The 24,672-nt window shown below is 41.1% G+C and overlaps 2 protein-coding genes across 2 annotated transcripts in view; one reads left to right on the plus strand and one right to left on the minus strand.

Annotated features, from left to right (window-relative positions):
- The window catches only part of LOC118735150 (FAST kinase domain-containing protein 1, mitochondrial-like), a 67,986-nt gene extending 56,472 nt beyond the window's left edge, over positions 1–11,514 (minus strand). Inside the window, exon 1 of the mRNA XM_036464785.1 lies at positions 11,358–11,514. The gene's annotated coding sequence lies outside the window, so the exon portion shown is untranslated. The remainder of the gene's footprint in view (positions 1–11,357) is intronic.
- Positions 11,515–19,075: 7,561 nt separating this feature from the next.
- On the plus strand, positions 19,076–19,522 carry LOC118736180. Its single transcript, XM_036466273.1, has one exon. The coding sequence runs from the start codon at positions 19,076–19,078 to the stop codon at positions 19,520–19,522; it is 447 nt and encodes a 148-aa protein (XP_036322166.1).
- Positions 19,523–24,672: the final 5,150 nt, after the last annotated feature.

A 24,672-nucleotide genomic window follows, 5' to 3' on the forward strand; every position in this document is an offset into this window, starting at 1 on the left:
ATGAACATAATCTTCCCGTTATTATTAAGAGCTCAGATTTGGTATGTACTTTCCAGAGGTACCTAGGAACTAGTTTTCGTGGGTCGGATCCAAAAAAAAATACTTGATTTTTTTTACCCACCCTAGTATCTACATATATGTTTTGAATGAAAAAAAAAAATCATGTAAGTAATAAACGTTTCGAATTTGCATTAAAAAAAGCGGTTCATAAATAGGGCTTTTATCGGGTCCATTTTTCGCAAATGCTTTTTTCATCAGGCAGGTAGCTTATACTTTGAATTTGAACGAAATCGGTTCGTAAATACGACTTTTATAGATAACTCGACTCCCGTGCCACCTAGAGGGCCTTTTTGGTAAACGTATTTTACATCATGCTGGTAGCTTAAATTTTGAATTTAAGAGAAATCGGTTCATAAATACGATTTTTATAAATAACTCGACTCTAGCCCCACCTAGCGCATACGTATTTCTCATCATGTAGGTAGCACATGTTTTGAATTTGAACGAAATCGGTTCATAAATACGACTTTTATAAATAACTCCACCCCAGCGCCACCTACCGAGTTTTCTGGTAGCCTATAATAGGACCATATGTTCAAGGTAGAGATGGGCACGGGCCTAAATTTTCAAGCCCGGCCCGGCACGAGTGCAAAATCAACTTTCAAAAACACGCACGAGCCAGCACGTTAAGAATTTTAGTGGGGCCCGGCCCGACACGACGGGACACGCCCCAGCCCGGAATTGTATGTATACATATGTACATATTTTTAATTTTGTGTTTATGTATGTATATTTACTTAAGCGAATAAATTTTTTACATCAAAGATTTGTATAATATATTTTCTGGGAAGCTGAAAAAGTGGAAGGTATTTTATGTACAGATATGTAAACAAAACTACTAAGTAGCTAATTTTTCCTATCGGTTCCCAAATATTTTTTTTTTGCTTTTCTTTTATCAAACAAGTTTTAATATGTACTATTATTTTTTTTGTATAAAAACAAAAGCTTATCTAAATTTGTAGTATTAGCAACGGGATTTTTCGTGCTTATTCGTGCTTTTATGAAATTTTACTGAACGCCCATGCACGCACGAGTTCGTGCTGACAGCAAATATTCCGGCCCGTACCCGCGGGCTTACGCTTGACTGAAATCTATGCAGTAGTTTTTAAGTTAACTCCGAACAACGAAAACGGCTATTATTTTATATATATACATTATTTTCAGTTCATGAAGGATTTGCTTTTGTAAAATTTTGTCGTATGCTACATTTTCCGCGCATCCAAATTAAACAAGTTTGGTATGAAATGAAAGGGGACTAAAATAGCTTTAAAACTGAAATGTCTAAACGAGGAAATGTGCCGGGTATCCGGTAGATATCCGGAATCGGACTTTTAGGCCGTTTTTCCGTTATCTGACTATCCGATCGGATACTGGCTGAAATATCGAAGATTCAATTTAAAAATCTAGTTCGGATTTATTTTTTTTGTATTTTGATAATCAAATTGAATAGTATCTAATTAGTAATTGGAATTAAAAACTTATATATTTTTCATAATGAAAACAATCCATTATATTTCTACATAAATGCTGCCCGATGCACTAAACACTCTTTTCGAGTTCACTGAGGAAGGTGGTGCTTAGATATTTCATTGCCAGTGTAAACAAATTTGGAAATTCTTTGCGACTATGCTTCCACCAAATTGAAGGATCTTCTTGTCTCGGTATAAGGGGTAGCTGTAAATATTTCCCCATTTCTAAATTCCTGCCTTTTTTCTTGTACGGTGGCAGCCTTGTCTTCCCATCGTTTGGCTATCCCCATCACTAAGAAGACTGGAATCAGCATCAGAACCGTTGGCGATTTCCTCAAAGCATTGCCATTCTGGAGAGCTCGCTCTTCAAAAGAAGCTTTCACTAGAGCTCAGCCTTTTTCATATGATACAACTGGTTTCTCCATGCTAACTGATTTATATTTTAGAATTAGTTCACCATCGACCCAGTTTTTAGATTTATTGATTTCGGAGAATGGTTCGTTGCGCAGAAGTGGAAAACTTTTGACTGCCAGAAGTTTGGGTCCCGCCACGTTAAAACCCCACCTAATGAAAAAGGTCAGAAAGCCTCGGATGAGAACCATTTTTTTTATGACGACCACAGCAAACGTATAAAGGATTATGATTTAAGGGTATCCACCGGGAATATCCGGACCTTTAATGAGGAAGGTGCCTCTGCCCGGCTGGTTGATTTTCTCGGGAAGACAAAGGCTGATATCACCGCCATCCAAGAAATGCGATGGACGGGCAAAGCTAGGTAAACGTGAAGCCTTGCGACGTCTACTACAGTTGCCGCGTGTAAAGGAGTGCAAATTCGGTGCTGGATTCGTGGTAGGAGAGAGACTCCGTCGCCGAGTACTGGCGTTCATCCCGGTGGACGAACGTCTAGCCACAATCCGCATCAAATCGAGATCCTTCAACATCTTGCTCATCTGCGCCCATGCACCGATGGAAGAGAAGGATGACGCGTCCAAGGATCTCTTCTATGAGCGCTTGGAGCGTACATATGAGCGCTGCCCCCGACACGATATCAAAATGAGAAAAATAATTTAAATCAGCATTTAATCATTATTTTATGAATTATTATTGAGTTTTATTTTTTCGCTCAAACGGAAATAATTATTATTTGATTTTTATTTTTGGGATTACAAACAATGATTATTTTATGATTTTTATTTTTTCGCGCAGAGATTATCACTAATTTTGAGTTTTATTTTTCGACTTAAAAATAATGATAATTTATAAAATTGAAAAGGCCATACAGACGCAACCTACTAAAATTTTGACCTGAAAAGTTTGGGTCTTATTCCTCTTATAAGGGTGCGGCTACCTCTCAAAAGGATACGTCGGTAAGCACGCTGGTATAGTTTTTGAGTTGCTTAATAATCATTATACTTAGTGATTCCATAAACAAAGGCCAAGATCCTGAAGGACAATTGAGAAAGGCAATGCAGTTGCAGAAAAAGAGGCATTTAAAAAAAGTGTCAAAATAATTATCACTTTCTCACTAAATTTATTTAAAAATGCAAGCCACCAGAGCTACCTTTTTTTTAAGAAAAGACAAATTAATTTTTTTTTTATGCAATCCAGCACAGCTACCTTAATACAGTCAGTCAATAAAGTTTAGGTACAACGAATTTTTTATAATACGGGCAACTATTTTGTAAATATTTTAGTTTTCGGTAATTTTTTATAAAAATATGGTCAATTCTACAACAAAATCCCCAAAAATCAGAGTACCAAACCTTGTGCAAAATTTAAGAAAATTCTGCAAAATTTCATTAAAATAATTCACTTTCTATTTCGCTCTCTAGAAAAAGTTTTTTAGCCCATTTAATGAAGTGCAAGTGTGAGGAAGCAAGGACTTATCAAACAACAAAAAAAAAAGCTAAATATCAATGGTAAGTCCTAGCTACCTCAAACTTGCACTTTGTTATACTAAAATTGAATGGGCTAATAACTGAGTACTTAACTTTTTTTCTAAATAGTGTAAATTGCAATACTTGGATGGAAATTCGCAAAGTTTTCTTTAATTTCGCATAAGGTTTGGAACTCTGATTTTTGGGGTTTTTGGTGTAGAATTAACCATATTTTTATAAAAAATTAGGGAAAAATAAAATATTTAAAAAAAAGTTGCCGGTATTGTAAAAACTTCACTGTACCTAAACTTTATTGACTGACTGTATATCTTATTTAAGTTAAGTACGACAAAATCTTTCGAAGTACTTCATATACATATAAGCTTAAAAAGAACTGAATTTACTTAAAAATCAATATGCTTAGACAAGTAAGAAAAAGTGAACTAATATTTTTACTTTTAAGCAGAACGCACTTTGGTTTTTACTTACTACTCAAGTTTAATACTACTACTACTACTAATGTGGTTTATAAATTTTTAATAAATGCGTTTAAACATTTGTGATTGTATTGTCCTTCCTTCAACCGATCGTATTTAATATAGAAGGGAAATGTTTCGACAAGCCTGATTAGAAATGTAGATCTAACGTGACGAATTTATAACAGGTTGGGAACTACATATAAAAAATGGATGCAGATCGAACTAGATCTCATCTGTCGAATTAGGAACTAGTTTGGAACTAAAGAAAAGGGGCTGCAGAACGAACTAGATCTCATGTGTCGAATTTGGAACTGGTTCGGAATTATAGAAAAAGGGATGCAAAACGAGCTAGATCTTGTCTGTAGAATTTTGAACTGGTTCGGAACTAGATAGAGCCAAAGGGATGCAACGGGGGACAATTGACACTTCCTAGGACATCGCAATGTTAAATTCGCCAGTCGCTAGCATACAAAAGAGAATTAACGCGTACTAGTCATGGATCCAAACGCACTAGAACCGAACCAGTTCCGCACTAGTTCGTTTCCCTACAGGGATCGACTTCGCCGGGGCCCAAAACACGGTAATATGTGGTACTAGGTTCCAGCATAAGAAGATCCACCAAGCTATATGGCTGTCTCCAGATCGAAAAACGAGAAACCAAATCGACCATGTTGTGATAGACGGCATGCATACTTCCAGTGGTTTAGTCGTACGTACACTCCGAGGGCCAAACATCGACTGGGACCACAAGATACGCACCCGCCTCTGTGCAGCAAAAAATGTGCGCCCAACAATGCAAGGAAAGCTTAACGTCGAAAAGCTGCAATCACAACAGACGGTCAAATTATTCGCCACTCGACTCACACACCTGTTCGCTGAGAGCACTCTTCAACAATACGAAATACGCGAGCAGTGGAACCACATTTCCCGATCATTAAGTACCGCCGCCGAAGAAGTAGTTGGATTTCAGCGAGCCCGAAAGAACAACTAGTACGATGAGGAATGTCAAGAAGCCGCAGAGAAAAAAGACGCCACCTATAGGGAGGCCGAAATACGTGAGTGCGAAGAGCTTGAAATTCTGGCCGACAGGAAAAACGCCCGAAAAATTTATCAGAGAGTTAGCGATTTACGGAAGGTTTTAAGACCAGGGCGAACTCCTGTAGGAACAACTTGGCGACCTAGAGACTTATGTCCAGAACGTACTTAAATTACGGAGGGAACAGTTTTCCCTATTGAATGGCAGCAGCACTGAAAGTAGTGGAGAAGACGAACCCGAGCCCCCAGTCGATGACGACGGAGTCGATGTCCCACCGCACAATGGTCCGGATGCTTGAAAACTCGCGCATGAGGACAAAAATCGAACATGCGAAAAAATGAATTTTGACACTTGACACTTGTAAGAGATACCCTACATACCAGATGTGAATAACATTTCAATTATTTTTTTTCAGCACCCTAAGAAAAAGGTTCTTATGAGCAGTATACTTCGGCTTTGATTTTTTGTTATTGTATTAGAGAAGCTTACGTGGTATTGCGATAAATGGTAGTTTAATGATTTTGTATAGATTACCACATGTTACTAATGAATTTTAATTGTCAAAGTACATATCTTAATTAAATGATTTTTATATTGAGGTGCTTGCTTCGGTCTGCATTTCACAAGTCTTCAAAGTAAGTACTTTCTAGAGGTACCTAGGAACTAGTTTTCCTGTGTCGGATCGAATAAAAAATACCTGATTTTTTTGACCCACCCTAGTATCTACATATATGTTTCGAATGAAAAAAAATCATCATGAAAGTAATAAACGTTTCGAATTTGCATTAAAAAAATCGGTTCATAAATAGGGCTTTTATCGGGTCCATTTTTCGCAAATGCTTTTTTCATCATGCAGGTAGCTTATACTTGGAATTTGAACGAAATCGGTTCATAAATACGACTTTTATAAATAACTCGACTCCCGCGCCACCTAGAGGGTCTCTTTTTGGTAAACGTATGGTAGCTTACATTTTTAATCTAAAAGAAATCGGTTCATAAATACGATTTCTATAAATAACTCGACTCCAGCGCCACCTAGCGGGTTTATTTTTCGCATACGTATTTCCCATCATGTAGGCAGCACATGTTTGAATTTGAACGAAATCGGTTCATAAATACGACTTTTATAAATAAATCGACCCCAGCGCCACCTAGCGAGTTTTCTGGTAGTATATAATAGGACCATATATTCAAGGTAGAGATGGGCACGGGCCTAAATTTTCAAGCCCGGCCCGGCACGAGTGCAAAATCAACTTTCAAAAACATGCACGCGCACGCACGTTAATAATTTTAGTGGGGCCCGACCCGACCTAGCCCGGCACAACGGGACACGTCCCAGCCCGGAAATAAAGAGCCAACTTTTATTGTATGTATACATATGTACATATTTTTAATTTTGTGTTTATGTCATATATGTAATACTCCTATATTGGCAGTAAGAGCTAGTACCGTCCGAAAACACTACAGTACAGATATATCAATAAACACGTACGAAAGCAAAGGAACACATACGTTTATAAATAAACATGTACACAACACATATACAATAACGGCACTCAAGTACACAATACATTGACAAAAACGGTACTAGACTGTCTCGCTTTGATTTCGGAATGCTTACACATTGAGAAGTTAGCTTACTGAAAATATAGAAGTATTACATATATGGTTTATGTATGTATATTTACTTAAGCGAATAAATTTTTTACATCAACGATTTGTATAATATATTTTCTGGGAAACTGAAAAAGTGGAAGGTATTTTATGTACAGATATGTAAACAAAACTACTAAGTAGCTAATTTTTCTATCGGTTCCCAAATATTTCTTTTTTTGCTTTTCTTTTATCAAAAAAGTCCAACAATGGTCCAGATGCGAAAACTCGCGCATGAGGACAAACATCGAAAATGCGAAAAAATTAATTTTGACACTTGATACGTGTAAGGTCTACCCTACAGGTACCAGATGTGAATGACATTTCAATTATTTTTTCCCAGCACCCTAAGAAAAAGGTTCTTATGAGCAGTATACTTCGGCTTTGATTTTTTGTTATTGTATTAGAGAAGCTTACGTGGTATTGCGATAAATGGTAGTTTAATGATTATATACAGATTATCACATGTTACTAATGAATTTTAATTGTCAAAGTACATATCTCAATTAAATGATTTTTATATTGAGGTGCTTGCTTCGATCTGCATTTAACAAGTCTTCAAATCTTCGCCTTTTCCCACGTTTTTTATATATTTATAGTGAACTTTGATGGGGGCATCTTTTTTTTGCACACAAAATCTGTGCATTGAGGGTAAGAAGGGACTTTGGACATAGGTTTTGTTTACATTCATTTGCCTTCCTACTCGCAAATTGTAATTTACGTGACCACTATAGTACGTCAAACATATGAAGAATAATGTTTTAACAATATTGAGTGCTATAATTTTTTTAAGTAGATTTCAGTACTACTGATAGGTATTCGATAATGCAGTTTAAATGTATTTACATAATTTTTTTCTAAACCTTGGGTGAAGTACAGTGGTCCAGAATTTTAAAAACACATACGCGCATGTGGTCAAAAAGCAAGTTTGTAAAAACATAAATTTTCATTCTTTTTACGTGTAAAGGATACCTCAGAAGAACCAGAAGTGAAGTCACATTTCAATAATTATTGCAGAATTTAAAAAATAATTAGGCGGGGTAAAAAATATACTGTTATTTAAGTTTTTTTTTTTGAGGATGGTTCCGTGCGCAGAAGTGGAAAACTTTTGACTGCCATTCACCTGGAAGTAGCCAGAAGCGATTCTTGTGCGTACGGTTCAAATCGCAGCTCACAACGTCCGGATATTTATATCCACGTATCCTCTGGGTAGCAACCAAACACCCGTTTGGGAGCGAGCTAAAGTAAGAAGGCGTAAAATTTCGCGTGCGCTGGGCTTGGGTCCCGCCACGTTAAAACCCGCCCAAAGAAAAAGAACAAACAGCCTCGGATGAGACCCCTTTTTCTGATGACGACCACGGCAAACGTACAAAGGACTATGATTTAAGGGTATGCACCTGGAATATTCGGACTCTTAATGGGGAAGGTGCCTCTGCCCGGCTGGTTGATGTCCTCGGGAAGACAAAGGCTGACATTACCGCCATCCAAGAAATGTGATGGACGGGGCAAGGAAAGTAAGCGTGAAGTCTTGCGACGTCTACTACAGTTGCCACGTAAAGCAGCGCAAATTCGGTGTTGGATTCGTGGTAGGAGAGAGACTCCGTCGCCGAGTACTGGCGTTCACCCCGGTGGACGAACGTCTAGCCACATTCCGCATCAAAGCTAGATTCTTCAACATCTCGCTCATCTGCGCCCATACCCCGACGGAAGAGAAGGATGAGGCGACCAAGGATCTCTTCTATGAGCGCTTGGAACGTATATATGAGCGCTGCCCCCGACACGATGTCAAAATCGTGCTTGGCGATTTTAATGCCAAGGTGGGCAAGGAAGGGATCTTTGGCGCCACTGTCGGAAAATGCAGCCTCCACGACGAAACGTCCGATAACGCACTGAGGTTGATCGACTTCGTCGGGGCCCGAAACACGGTAATATGTAGTACTAGGTTCCAGCATAAGAACATCCACCAAGCTACATGGCTGTCTCCAGATCGAAAAACGAGAAACTAAATCGATCATGTTGTGATAGACGGAAGGCATGCTTCAAGCGTTTTAGACGTACGTACACTCCGAGGGCCAAACATCGACTCGATCCACTATCTTGTTGTAGCCAAGATACGCACCCGCCCCTGTGCAGCAAAAAATGTGCGCCCAACAATGCAAGGAAAGCTTAACGTCGAAAAGCTGCAATCACAACAGACGGCCAATTTATTCGCCATTCGACTCACACACCTGCTCTCTGAGAGCACTCTTCAACAATCCGACATACGCGAGCAGTGGAATCACATTTCCCGATCATTAAGTACCGCCGCCGAAGAAGTAGTTGGATTTCAGCGAGCCCGAAAGAAAAACTGGTACGATGAGGAATGTCAAGAAGCCGCAGAGAAAAAAGACGCCGCCTATAGGGCCACGCTGCGATCGGGCGCAACGCGAGCCATGTGGGACCGTTATAGGGAACTAAAGAAGGAAGCGAGACGTATTTGCCGCAGTAAGAAGAGAGAGGCCGAAATGCGGAGTGCGAAGAGCTTGAGATGCTGGCCGAGAGGAAGAACGCCCGAAAATTCTACCAGAGGGTTAGGCGACTTACGGAAGGTTTCAAGACCGGGGCGAACTCCTGTAAGAACAACAATGGCGACCTAGTGACCAATGTCCAGAATATACTTAAATTGTAGTGGGAACACTTTTACAACCTACTGAATGGCAGCAGCGCTGAAAGTAGTGAAGAAGACGAACCCGAGTCCCCAGTCGATGATGATGGTGTAGCTGTCTCACCGCCTGACTATGACGAGGTACGAATAGCGATTACGCGTCTGAAAAACAACAAAGCTGCTGGAGCTGACGGCCTGCCAGCCGAGCTATTCAAGTACGGCGGCGAGCAGCTGATGAGGTGCATGCATCAGCTCGTATGCAGAATATGGTCATATGAACGCATGCCCGACGACTGGAATTTAAGTGTGCTCAGCCCAATCTACAAGAAAGGCGACCCCGCCATACGCGCCAACTACCGCGGAATCAGCCTTCTAAGCATAGGTTATAAGGTCTTATCGAATGTATTGTGCGAAAGACTGAAGCCCACCGTCAGCGAACTGATTGAACCTTATCAGTGTGGCTTTAGGCCTGGAAAATCCACCATAGATCAGGTATTCACAATACGCCAAATCTTGGAAAAGACCCGCGAGAATAGGATCGACACACACCATCTATTTGTCGATTTCAAAGCCGCTTCCGACAGCACACAGAGAAGTTGCCTTTATGCCGCGATGTCTGAATTTGGTATCCCCGCGAAACTAATATGCCTGTGTAAAATGACGTTGAGCAATACCACCAGCTCCGTCAGAATAAGGACCTCTCCGAGCCGTTTGATACCAAACGAGGTTTCAGACAAGGGGACTCCCTTTCGTGTGATTTCTGTAATCTGATGTTGGAGAAGATAATAAGAGCCGCAGAACTGAACCGCTCAGGCACAATACTTTACAAGAGCGTGCAACTGCTGGCGTATGCCGACGACATCGATATTATCGGTAAAAACAAGGCCTACGTCTGTTCTGCCTTCTCGGGATTGGATAGAGAAGCAAAGCGAATGGGTCTGGTGGTGAACAAGGACAAAACGAAGTATCTCCTGTCAGCACACAAACAGTCAGAGCATACGCGTCTTGGCACCCACGTCACTGTTGACAGTTACAAGTTTGAAAAAGTAGACGACTTCGTTTATTTGGGAACCAGCATTAACACCAATAATAGTGTCAGCCTTGAAATCCAACGGAGAATCATTCTTTCCACTTTGGGCTGAGTAGGCAATTGAAAAGTAAAGTCCTCTCTCGTCGTACAAAGATCGCACTCTATAAGTCACTCATCATGCCTGTGCTGGTGTATGGCGCGGAGGCATGGACAATGAAAGCATCTGATGAGGCGGCTCTTGGAGTTTTCGAGAGAAAGATTCTGCGAAAGATTTACGGACCTTTATGCGTTGGTGATGGCGAATATCGCAGACGATTTAACGATGAGCTGTATGAGCTTTACAACGATATAGACATAGTGCAGCGAATTAAAATTCAGCGGCTCCGCTGGCTTGGCCATGTCGTTCGAATGGACAGAAACGCTCCTGCTCTGAAAATATTCAACGCGGGCCGCGATGCTGGTAACAGAGGAAGAGGAAGGCCTCCTCTGCATTGGAAAGACCAGGTGGAGAAGGACCTGGCTTCACTTGGCATTTCCAATTGGCGTCAGTTAGCGCAGAAGAGAAATGACTGGCGTGCTGTTTTGGACTCGGCCAAAATCGCTTAGGCGGTTACAGCGCCAATTAAGAAGAAGCAGATTTACATTTTTTTCGTAAAGAAAAGAACGCTTTGGTAATACTGCAGTAACCATATCAATTCAATGTTTTGTAAAAGTAGCGTGCTACTGGCGGATTTAATTGCCAAAAACGTGCTTTAGGAAAAAATATTTTTTCGAGTATTTAAATAGCTGCTTGTTTCGATCGCTGTGTGATACGGTTTCAAAACGTTTCACATTATTGAGAGCAATAATTTATTTTAATAAGGATTCGATCTCTGCCGGTAATTATTTTAAAACAAAACTTTTATGTATATTTAAAAAAATATTTTACATTAATTAAATTTTTTAGAACATATTTACGTATTGCGTTTTGGGACGACGTTTCCTGGTAGAAAGCTCAGAACTAGAAGATTCTGATAGCTCGGAAGCCTTGTGACAAATTTATAATTTAAAATTTTTGAAGTGTGAAGAATGAAACCGACTGAAAAATATTTATGTACATACATACTTACATATTACATCTTAAGGCGCTGGCCTAATGCAGGCTTGCTTTGCGCGCCTTGCTGACTTCAATTTGCTTTGATTTACTTTGAAAACTTGCTTGGCCGAATGGTGGCGTGGAACGCTGTCAAAGTAACCAGTTGTCTGGTTGAAAAGTCAATGTCTGTTCCCTTAACGTTAATAATTATTTCCTAGAAAACTCTAAAAAATGTATGAAATACTTTCAGATTTATTTTTAAATTAATGCGAAATAATGTTTGTATTTAAAAGAGATAATAATAATGATACATACCAGACAAAAGCATGAGTTCACTCACTTCAACAGTATGAACTCATTGCTCTCTCTATAAGGTTAGTGAGAAACACCGTACAAACAGTGAGATTCATAGTTAGTTTTGAAATCAATGTTTAGCTGCAGTGTACTCATTTGATTTCAAATATGGCATTGATATACTCTTTCCAAATCAAGTCAAGCGAGTGAAAAATGCTGTTATGAAAAGCAAGTCGAGCAATCGAATGACACCCATTGACTTCAAACAATCAGTAGAGGATACGACAATTTTGAAAATGGATATTGATGAAGTATTTTTTTAAATATATTAGTTTTACTAAATTATTCAAGTACATTTATATAACTAGTCTACAAAAGAAATGCAATGTTACCTCAGAAGACATCGGCTTTATAAGGGGCTTGAAAAATAACTTACTTTATTATTTAAAAACAGTTGCTATTGAAAACTAACAGATTTGCACAAAATCGTGCTTTTTTATACCCGCCAGCAAAAGAGCTCAAGAACTTTACCGAATCTGAGCAAAGGTACACAAAAGAGAAATGTTCACAAATTATGAGAACGTTAACTGAGAATTCTGACAGTACAACCACAAATTGCGGATACACCTTTGTTACCTTCAGACAACTTTGAGCTGTTTTCAGGTCTTCTTAAACAACCTACCTTTGTGAGCAGAACTGATAAAGCTACTGCAGAGCTGCGGCGATAAGAAAATATTGAGGTATATTTTCATACGGACTTCGATATAATTAATTGGTGGGAGGTACACAAATGCGAAATGCCGCTGCTGCATAAACTCAGTCGTAGAGTAATAGCCACTCCTTCAACTAGCGCACCGTCAGAAAGAGTTTTTTCTTCTGCTAGAAATGTTATTTCTGACAAAAGATGCCACCTTTTGTCAAATGATGATGCCCTTAATCAGTTGATATTTTTGCATTATAATATGCAGTTAGGAAACCAATAAAATTAACAAAAATTGTCTTTACAAATGTTTATTCTTTGATACTTTCATTACAGCAGTTATGCCATGCACTTGTTTTTCAAATCAAGCACTTGTTATTTGAATCGAGCAGTTGATAGTGTGAATTACTCACTCAGCCGACAATGTTTTTTCAATGCTATCGCACGTTATGTTTGGAAATAAATGAGTGCGAGTGTGTGCAAATGTGAAAAGAAAGCGAGTGACTTAAAATGTAATTTGAGTGTATCCATGCAGCTCTCTGATACATACATATTATTTCATTTTGAATTACCTGCATTTTCTGTGACTTTTTTAAATTAAGTAAGCAAATTTTTGTTTGAATTTATGTATTTTGAAAGGAACATACCTCTTTGTCAAAAGCCTACAAAATGCTTTCAAATAAAACATTTGCCTAATTCAAACTTTGAGGAGCTTAAAGCAAGTGAAGAAAAGCTGCCATTTGGCCAGCCTTTATACGTTTTAGTATATTCCAAATAATTTTTGACACTTCTCGCAGCGAAGCAAGCAAAGCAAGCCTGCATTGGGCCAGCACCTTTAGAAAAATAATTTGTGATTATTTCTTTCAAAACGAAAAAATTAGGAATGACTGAATCAGTGTTGCCAAACATGGACTTTTCCTACCAAGAGTGGTAGGTTTTTTCCATTTGGTAGGTTGGTAGGCTAGATTGGATTTTGGTAGGTTCCGCGACAATAATAGTTATTTCCGAAAATTATAAAATATTTATCTATAACCAATTTAGCAACCTTGTGTACTTGAATATTTCACCGGTGGAGTCCACATTTGTCCATCTGACAGAGACTTCATTGTAAGACTTGAGGAATATCGCCAAAACTAACCTATTGGTCTTTCAATATGGTAGTAAGACCCGTTGTCACATATGCGACACTGGTCTGGTGACCAAAAGTTACACAAGTAAAGGGGGGTTCCACCTTTAGCAAGCTGCACCGACTGGACCGCGTGGCCATTACAGGAACTATGGGCACCTGTCCAACGGATGCCCTTGGTGTCATTACAGGCATTCCTCCTTTGTCTGTTTGAAAAAGTGGCCTGCCGGAGCGCCCTACGACTGCCCAATATGATGAGCAAGAAAATTTGGGATCTTCGGGGTCATTTTGAGGTTCTAAAGCCATTCCTGGATAATCCCGAGTTATCATTCTACAAGCTAGGGCTGATGACTTGACCCGGGTACCCGGGTAGCGGGTGAAGCCCTACCCGCGTATTGTACTAATCAAATACCCGGGTACCCGGGCACCCGAAAAAATGTGGAGAAGTAAAAATTAAGCGCATTTACGATTATATACCGCAAACGAACATACATAGGAAAATTCTATAAGAATCTTCAAAACCATATGGGGAAATATTATAATATATATTGGTATCTAAAGGTAGTAGAAATAATTTTACGACTGTAGAAGAATTAAACTGTAAGGAGCTAAAAAAAATAATAATAATAATTTCGTTTTTATAAAATACTTGCTTATACCCGCGGGTTTCGCCCCACGTTTTTATACAAATATGAAGAATAATTTGATGATGTTATATTTTATTTCTGTGCACATTTTGTTATAGCTCTATATTTTTTAAGCGAGTTAAGGTATGTACGCCGTTTAAAACTATGAAATTAAAAAATCTCGTCTGCACGATAGGCATACGAAAATATCAATCCCTCTAAGTTTACCTTAAAAAGGTTCCAGAGATACTCCGCATGAGCGTGTATCCTTCTGAGAGGTGCCACGGCTGGTTCTAATATTTCCAACTCAAATTTAGTAACCTGGCCTTGATAAAATACCACTTCTCAGTACTGTAGCTAAATGCTTCAAGAGGTATGTATGCATCATGAGAGCTTTAGATTATATGGCCGAAGCCGGCTCTCCCTTTTCCATTAAATGAATTATTTTCTGTCAGTACGGCACTTATAAAATAAATCTCCATAACAAATTTAAAATACTTCCAGAGATTTTCTATCCTTCCAGAGATATGTATTATGAAAGCTTTAGTATGTATGGGTGGCGACATGCCTCCTTTTCTAATAACTCACATTTTTTCCATGAGCAATTGATAAATTTTGTATACGCAACTCCATACCAAGTTCCAGTATCCTTCCACAAACACTTCCAGGGCTATGTGGCAAGAAAAAGTCAAATTATACGGGAAGTACCACGCCCATTTTTCTTATAACCCAAATTTTCTTCCATGAGTTTGGAATTGGTTTTATATACCCCAGTACCAAATCCCAATACTCTACCATGAACACCTCTAGAGATATGCAGAATAAAATAGTAAATTTGTACGAGAGGTACCACGCCCCCTTTTCAAATAACGAAAATTATTCTTCATAAGTATGGAATTAATTTTGTATATAGATCTCGGTGCCAAGTTCCAGTCCTCTGCCTGCAATAAGCACCTCCAGCGATATGCAGCATAGAAAAATCAATTTGCATAGGAGTTGCCACACCAACTTGTCCAATAACTCTAATTTGTCTCCCTGAGTATGGGATTAGTTTCACATGCATACATACATATGTATTTCCATACCATGCTTGAGAACTTTACCCCAAATATTTGAAGAGATATGCAATATGAAACTTTCAGTCAGTATGTGAAGAGGCGTACTCTTTTCCAAAAACGTCCATTTTTCTATGTGAGTATGAATTTGATTTCACATACATTTCTCCATACCAAGTTCCAGTTCTCTCCCACAAATACTTCCAGAGATATGCATGTATTATGGAAATTCCAATTTGTATGGGAGTCCTTGAGTTATCGGAATTACTTTCAGTCAAAGAGCACCCTTGTAAAATCCGTAGTAAGTGTGTCAAATTTAGTTGTGATCGGGAAACCGTTTAAGGAAGTAGTCTATTTTTCAGCCCAGGTCATAAAACATCTGTATGCAAAATTTCATTTTCAACAGGTGGGAACTCTTAAAGAAGCTGCCTATTTTCCAATCCAGGTCCTAAACTATATGCGTGAAAAATTTCATGGGAATTCGTTCAGACGTTTCCGCGTATTAATTTAATTAATCTTTTTTAGCAGATGGCAACTCTTAAAAAAAATTAGCATATTTTCAAATCTAGGTCATGAGCTATCTGTGTGCAAACTTTCATGCAAATCAGTTCAGTCATTTCCTCGTATTAATATAATTAAACTTTTTCAGCACCTAGCAACTCTTAAAAAAGTAGCCTATTTTCCAATGTTTCAATTTCATGCAACAGTCGTTTCCACGTATTAATTTAATTCAACATTTTTAAAAGGTGGCAACTCCTAAGAAAAGTAGCCTATTTTCCAATCTAAGTCATAAGCTGTCTGCGTACAAATTTTCATGCAAATCCGTTCATTCATTTCCGCATATTAATTTAATTAAACTTTTTTAGCAGGTGGTAACTCTTAAAAAAGTAGCCTATTCTCCAACTTAGGTCATAAGCTATCCGTGTGCAAAATTGCAATCAGTCGTTTCCGCTTATCAATTTAATTATTTTTTTTTTTAACAGGTGGCAACTCTTAAGAAAAGTAGCCTATTTTTCAATCTAGGTTATAAGCTATCTGTGCGCAAAATTTCATGCAAATCAGTTCAGTCATTTTCGCGTATTAAATTAATTACACTTTTTTAACAGGTGGCAACTCTTATTATTGTCCAATCTGGGCCATACGCTATCTGTTTCAAATATGGTAAATGCATAACAAAGGGTTAATTTCTTTGTTTACATTTTTTGACATTACAGTCAGCTATGAGAGAGCTCGAAGGAATTGTCACTTCTACCTTTTTGAATATGCCTTGGTTTTACCTTTAAATACTTGTATCATGGTACCCGTGGTACAATAATTACAGGTATTGTCTTCCCAGAGAGCGCATATTGCGATCTGCCTTATTTAAAAAACATCATTGTTGCCCACACTAAAAGGTTTACTGCTACGGAAAAGGGATATTTCCATACCCCATATACCATATATGTATGTACACGTATTTTTTAAACAAACCTTCTTGCAGAGGACTTATGTATTTAATTTGCAAAAGCCGAAAAAAACGTTTGCTTAGTAATAAATTCAAAATTTGTATGGCTCACTTCATTTCAAATAATTTTTCGTTTGTTTTGAAAAATTATAAAAATGAAATTGAGCGAAAACAAAAAACAAACCAAATAAAAGTACAAGAATCAACATTGAATTGCGTCAAAATAAAAATAAGGGAGCACGAATTTCGATGTGAAGCAAAACTTTCTAGGAAGACAATACCTGTAATTATTGTACCATGCATGGTACCTTTGTTTTGAATGTACCTTGGGTCAAGGCATGGCGTATTGTCTTCACAGAGAGTTTTGCTTCACATCGAAATTCCTGCTCCCTTATTTTCATTTTGACGCATTTCAATGTTGGTTCTTTTTCTTTTATTTGGCGTTGCTTTTTGTTTTCGTTCAATTGCATTTTTATCATTTTTCAAACCAAAAGAAGAAACGTTTGAAACAAAGTGGGCCATACAAATTTTGAATTTATTTACTAAGCAAGGTTTGTTTAAAAAAATACGTGTACATACATATGTATATAGTATATGGGGTATGAAAATATCCCTTTTCCCTAGCAGTAAACCTTTTAGTGTGGGGAACAATAATGTTTTTCAAATAGGGCAGGTCGGAATATGCGCTCTCTGGGAAGACAATACCTGTAACACTGGTCTACAAATTTCAACTTTTTTTCTGCGAATAAGACGGGACCTGGTGTTTCTGAACGGATTTTTCGTGCTGAACACGAATCCGGGGTCAAAAATGTCCCATCACGTCACGTTTTCGAGAAAAAAGGGGTTGAAACCCCTAAAAACAGCGTTTTTGGCCATTTTCGAAAAATTATAGAGCTGAACCCTGACGTGGTACAAATTTTGCATATATCAGAAATTAAAGGCTAAACCGTGCCCTTTCGAATGAGCCCTATGCCGAATTGATCGCGTGCACCCTTAAAGCAGGGGGTGTATTTGTGTTTAGGGGTGCAGGAAAAATTGATCACAGAAAGAATTTAATCTTAAACGATCATAGAAAATTAATAATGCCAAGGTTTTAACTATATTAAAAGTCGCTGATTACGAATCTGCAGTTAGATTTTAAAAATTTAAGATGACGGGTCGAATATGGTGGATATAAAAATTTCACCCCTAGACACAAATACACCCCCTGCTCCAAGGGCACATGCGATCAACTTGGCATAAGGCTCATTCGAAAGGGCACAATTTTACCTTTAATTTCTGACATATGCAAAGTTTGTAGCACGTTAGGGTTCGGCTCTACAATTTTTCGAAAATGTCCAAAAACGCTGTTTTTAGGGGTTTCAACCCCTTTTTTCTCGAAAACGTGACGTGATGGGAAGTTTTGGACCCCAGATTCGTGTTCAGCACGAAAAATCCGTTCGGAAACACCAGGTCCCGTCTTATTCGCAAAACCCTTGTAGACCAGTGTAATTATTGTACCATGGGGTCAAGGTACATAAAAATAGGTAGAACCGATTTTGACGTTGCTGTCATGAGAACCAAACCTTTAAACTTCAACTTGATTTATTTTTATTTCTTATATTTCTTTACTCTTGGAAATGTCATGTCGTTTTATTTTGAATGTTCGTTAATTTAAAATTTTAATTTACTTTTGAATTCTGGTAGTGTTGTGCGGTTTAAACTTTTGTAATTGTGCGGTTTATACCAATATGGAATGTGCAATAATTAATTAAGTGGTGCGAAATACTTATAATGCACACACCACTAATTTTCTTAACTGCCTCAATGTTTGTTCGCGGTAGGAGCGATGGGAAAGCAGCTGTGGCGTAGAGCCTAAGGCCTAAATGCACCGGGAGGTCCAGTAAAAGCACGTTTGATGCCAAGCGGTGTTCCTATGACACTGTAGGGACTAGCCCTTACACTGGCACGGTAGTACATTCAGGTGGCAACACTGAGCTGGATGAAGCAATGTCAATTTTGAATTTTAACCGATGCACGTCAGCTAACTTCACGCTAAAATAGATACACAATTTAATTTGAGATCTTTTTTGTTGCAACACATTCGTTTTGTGAGAATTTTATTTGACTTAAATTTGCAATAAAGAAATATAGAATCGAGTTCTATAATTGGTAAGGACCGATTCGAAGACGCGGCTACTCCAGTTCATGTGGCACGGCTCGCCCTTAAGACCCCACCGTTTTGGAAGCCAAATCCCCGGCTGTGGTTCGCGCAGGTTGAGGCGCAGTTTGTACGTGCAGGAATCTCCACCGACGGGCCCAAGTTCTAAACTGTAGTGGCAGAAATTGATTCAGCGGTGTTGGCACATGCTAGCGACATAATTACGTCACCGCCGGCTTCAGGGAAGTACGAACTCTTGAAAGAGCGGCTGATTACGGAGTTTGAGGAATCGAATGAGAAACGTTTGAAACGATTATTTGAAGGGTGCAGATTGGGAGACAAAAAAGCCACAACTTTGCTGCGCGAAATGAAAGACTTGACTGATCAACACATTGACAAAGAAGTTTTGAAGACGCTTTGGTTACAACGTTTACCAACTAATATCCAGCAAATTTTAGCAACGTTCGATGGCAGCATCGAAGAATTGGCTTTGAAAGCTGACACTATAATGGGAATTTCTGCAACAAATGTTGATGTTAATGTGGTCAAGGTACCGGATGACGGCATGCAAGCTGCTATCTCCGACTTGACGAACAGGCTAGATCGCCTCACACTCAATAATCAACGCAACTTCGTCCGCAACGACCGGAGCTACACGAATAACGTGTCTCATTCGCAACGACCTGTTAGTTCTCGGCAGGGCTCATCTACACCGAAACAGGACACTCTTTGTTGGTATCACCGTACGTTTCGCGACAGCGCAACCAGGTGCCGCTCGCCTTGTACTTATCGTCAACAACGCGCGGAAAACTAGTTAGTCCGCCGTTAAAAGCGGCCACAACGGAGGCTAACACCAGCTCGTGCCGCCTTCACGTGCGAGACAAAAGTACATCATTAAGATTTTTAATCGACACTGGCGCCGAAGTGTCTGTAATGCCCAAGCACAGTGGCGACGATACGGACATACTATGAAGTTAGTAGCTGCTAACAATACTTTTATCAACACCTATGGTAAGAAGCGCATCACTTTAGATTTAGGTTTACAGCAAACATTCTCTTGGGTTTTTATTATTGCTGACGTAGCATTTCCGATATTGGGTGCCGATTTTTTACAATATTACAATATATTGGTAGACGTAAAAAGCGAGGCAATCATACACCGTACAACGAATTCGCAGACCATCTGTCAGATAATGAAACTAACACGCAGCATTATCTCATTAAGAGAGACTGATGCATTTCAACGCATTTTAGCACGTTTTCCTGACCTCACCAGCGATGCAGCTCAGCCCAAGAAAACCCAAACGACAGTAAAACATTATATAGAGACAAGAGGTGCACCCGTCGTGCAGAAAGTACGTCGTCCAGAAAAATTGGAAATCGCAAAAAGGGAATTTGAGTACCGGTTAGATCGTGGAATTTGTCAGCGCTCGAAAAGTCAATGGGCCAGCCCGTTGCACATGGTGAGAAAGTCGAATGGTTCCTGGCGCCCATGTGGCGATTATCGACGTCTGAACGCTGTTACAATCCCAGATAGCTACCCTGTGCGCCATATTCAGGACTTTGGTAGTGATTTACACGTTAAAACGATATTTTCCGTGATTGATTTCAGAAAGGCTTATCACCAGATTCCGGTGCATCCGACAGACGTGCCGAAGACGGCTATACTCACCCCATTTGGGCTGTTTGAATTTAAATTCATGGCATTTGGCCTGAGAAACGCCGCTCAGACATTCCAACGCTTCATACACGAAGCAGTCAGAGGACTGTCATTTGTATTCCCGTATTTGGATGATGTACTGGTGGCATCTTCTTCGCCCGAGGAACATGCGCAACACAACAATTGGCCGAAGCAACACTACTTGCTTTTCCGTTGAGAGGCGCCACAATTGCTGTAATGGCAGAAGCATCGGATATCGCGGTAGGGGCTGTGCTCCAACAAAGAGTCGGTGGCAAATGGTTACCTTTAGGGTTCTACTCATAGAAATTTACCCCGGCCGAACAACGATACAGCACTTACGATCGCGAGTTACTCGCCATTTATAAAGCAGTCCGACACTTTCGCTACTTTTTAGAGGGAACGAATTTTATAATTTTCACCGATCATAAGCCGCTTGACCAAAAGTGGGAAAAGCTGTCACCACGACAAACGCGTCAGTTGAATTGCATAAGTCAGTTTTCGTCGGACATCAGGCACATTAAAGGAACAAGATAAAAGCATCGAGTTACAAGAGCTGCTAAAAGACGAGCCTACGGTCTTGCACCTACTACGTTGTCGTCATCCAGATACGGACATTGAGATAATTTGCGATGATTCAACTGGCACACACCGCCTCTATATTCCTGAGAGCCTGCGACAGGTGGTGTTCAACGCCAATCACGGGTTAGCACACACAGTGGCACACGCAACCATTAAGTTAGTTTCCAAGAGTTTTGTATGGAAGAGGATGAGCAGCGATTTACGGGCACGAGTACGTAGCTGCTCAGCATGCCAGCGTTGCAAGGTTGCATGACATACAAAAGGAGAACTGCAGACATTTACGGTCCCTGCCAAGCGATTCGAACACATTAATGTGGATATTGTTGGACCTTTTACGCCTTCGAGGGGGTATACGTATTGCTCAACGTGCGTAGACAGATTCCCTTGATGGATAGAGGTTATTCCGTTGGAGAAAATGACAGCTGAAACTGTCGCCAGAGAGCTACTCAATGGCTGGGTAAGCCGTTTTGGTACACCGAGGTACATCACCACGGATCAGGCATTCCCACGACAGCCGGTTCTACGTACCGGAATGACTCGGGTTTTACCCGACCAAGGGCTGTTGTTTCGGCGATCTAACCCAGTTTAGGTCGGCGAAGTATCTCAGAAGTTGTTCGTCCATCGGGCTACATTCGCTACGTTTTCTCCTACTCAGGGCTGGCATCGAGTCAAACCCAGGGCCAGAAACCTACACCTGCTGTGTATGCCAGAGACGACTACACCACAACTCCACCTCTGTCAAGTGCAATGCTTGCGAGGAGAGGTGTCACCTCAGAGTCTGCTCAGGACTACGGACACATCGGCCGTGGACCGAATCGTATGTGGCCCCCTGCTGCTCAAACAGAGCAGCCTCCACGGCTAACCTCAGTCCACCCGAGCAGCCTCACACAGTCAACACAGCACAACAACATAATAACACCACAGACCATACCACAGCCACCACAGACCATAGAACACACACAGCCGCACCACCACCCACACAACGCCGCCAACGACTCCTGGTTCCTCCTACAATCTGCGCGGTATGTCAGACCAGGATATTCCGTAATGTGACATCAGTCAAGTGCAACACCTGCCTTGGCTGGTGCCACTTTAGGGCATGCTCAGGTCGAGACTGGACGAGGAACTTCGAGGGTCCGTGTTGCTCTGCTCGGTCGCAGACCCCAACTGCGACGCCTCCGCCACCACCACAGGGCGGCAACCATCACAGCAGCGCACACAGCCAACGGCAGTAAGAACACACACATCCCTTACACCCCACATCACAACACGTCTCCCGAACCACATGAAGCTCCTTCAATTCAACTGTAACGGGCTACAGAGCAAGATTGAGGAGATAACCGTCTTTATGTGTCGGCATGGTATATTGATAGCTGCGGTCCAAGAGACGAAGTTGCACAGCAGTTTAACATTGTTGAATTGTGCCGGGTACAACGTGCACCGTCGAGATAGCGAGTGAGATAATGGTGGTGGCTTAGTGTTCATCACGCACCACACCGTGCAGTATCGTCTTATCGAAGTAGACATCGACCGCAGGGATACCACCCTAGAATGTCAGGGCATTGCTATCCGGTCAGGCGATGTTGAGCTCGAAATATTTAACATATACATACCCCCTGTCACCTGCTGCCCGGCAGGATATCACCCAGATATAGGTGCGCTCCTCAGAGGTGAAAACCGTATGGTAGTAGGTGACTTTAATGCGCACCACGATCTTTGGCACTCAAGCCTGTCAAACGATCGTAGGGGAACAGACTTGGCTGAGCAGATAGACGATTCGACATTCTGCACAATGAACAACGACGCACCCACCAGGATTATGGGTGACTGCAGCAGCTCGCCAGACATCACCATAGTCAGCGCTGGTCTGATAAACAGCATAACATGGCGACCTATGCTGACTTTAGCATCAGACCATTTTCCCATAGTCATCTCGATAGATAAACCAACCGACTTTGCCTCCGCTAAACAAAGGACCTATATCAACTTCTCTAAAGCTGATTGGAAAGGTTACGCGGAGTTTACTGAAAACACCTTCACTGCGCTTCCCACACCAACCGACGTCCATCTCGGTGAACGTAAGTTCCGCAGGGCTGTCACTGCTGCTGCAGCTCGCTTCATACCGGCAGGATGTATAACGGACCCACGTCCAAACTTCCCTGCCGAAGCGGCTGTTCTAGCCGATGAGCGCGACAGTCTTCGTCAGGCCGATCCCGGAGATCCCCGTATTAGGGATCTCAACGCGGAGATTCGGCAACTAGTAAACGTACATAAGCGGAAGAAGTGGGAGGAGCATCTGAAGACCTGTAACTTCGCCTCTGGTGTGAGTAAGCTTTGGTCAACGGTGAGGTCACTGTCCAATCCGACGAAGCACGACGACAGAGTCAAAATTTCTTTCGGCGACCATGCTTCGTCGGACCCGGAGCGCTACGCGAGCTATTTTAGCCGGCAGTTCATACTGCATCCTCCGGTGGACAAAGCCAAGCGTCGAGTGACCAGAAGGCTGCACAAACTGCCAACAACTTGTGCCCCCCTTGCTTTCACTTGCGGTGAAGTTCAGGTGGCCATCGGGAAGGCGAAAGCCTCCAAAGCCATGGGTCCCGACGGAATATGCATGCTGATGCTGAAAAATTTGGGTCCTGCGGGGGTAGCATACCTAACGGAGGTCCTCAACATGTCCATGGCCACTCTCATCATCCCAGACATCTGGAAGGTGGGGAGAGTGGTCCCACTGCTCAAGCCGGGGAAACCCGCCTACATAGGAGATTCTTATCGTCCAATAACACTCCTTTCCCCGGTAGCGAAGACACTCGAGGCCTTGCTACTCCCGTACTTCACAAACCACTTGACCCCAGCGAAGCATCAGCATGGCTTCCGTAAAGTGCACAGTACAACAACAGCACTTAACGCCATAAACACTCAGATAACTCGTGGCCTTAACTGTAAACGTCCCTGTGAGAGAACGATTCTAGTAGCGTCGGACCTGTCAAAGGCTTTTGACACTGTCAGCCATTCCACGCTACTAGAAGATAGAGGCTTCCTCTCTCCCACAGAGGCTCAAACGGTGGTCGGCAAATTATCTGAATGGTCCACACTCGTCGGTAATGTTTAGAGACAAATCGAGCAAACTTAGAAAAATAAAACAGGGGTTCCACAGGGTTGTGTCCTTTCCCCACTACTGTTTAACTCTTACATTTCAAAGCTCCCTCAACCACCAGAGGGAGTCTCGATTGTCTCTTACGCCGACGATTGCTCGATCATGGCGACTGGGAATGGAATTGATGACTTGTGTTCGAAAGTAAACGGATATTTCTCAGACCTTTCTCGCTTCTTCACTGCAGAGTGTCTAGCCCTCTCCCCTACGAAATCTTCTGCGACCCTGTTCACAACCTGGACGAAGGAGGTCAGGCTACCGCTAGGAATTCACGTCGATGACACACCAATTCCGATGGTGAATAATCCTAAAGTACTCGGAGTAACATGCGACAGCCTGCTCTCCTTCTCTGCGCACACAACCGCTATTTTCAATAAAGTACAGAGCCGCACCAAGGTCCTCAAGTCGCTAGCCGGCAGTACTTGGGGCAAAGACAAAGAAACGTTGCTGGCAAAATACAAGGCTATAGGCCGGCCGGTTGTAAACTACGCAGCACCAGTGTGGTCGCCGGGGACTAGTAGGACGCAGTGGACGAAGCTACAGACGGTAC

The sequence above is a fragment of the Rhagoletis pomonella genome, unplaced genomic scaffold (genome assembly GCF_013731165.1).
Source record: "Rhagoletis pomonella isolate Grant_MI unplaced genomic scaffold, Rhpom_1.0 Rhpom_scaffold_00003, whole genome shotgun sequence".
NCBI classification, from domain to species: domain Eukaryota; kingdom Metazoa; phylum Arthropoda; class Insecta; order Diptera; family Tephritidae; genus Rhagoletis; species Rhagoletis pomonella.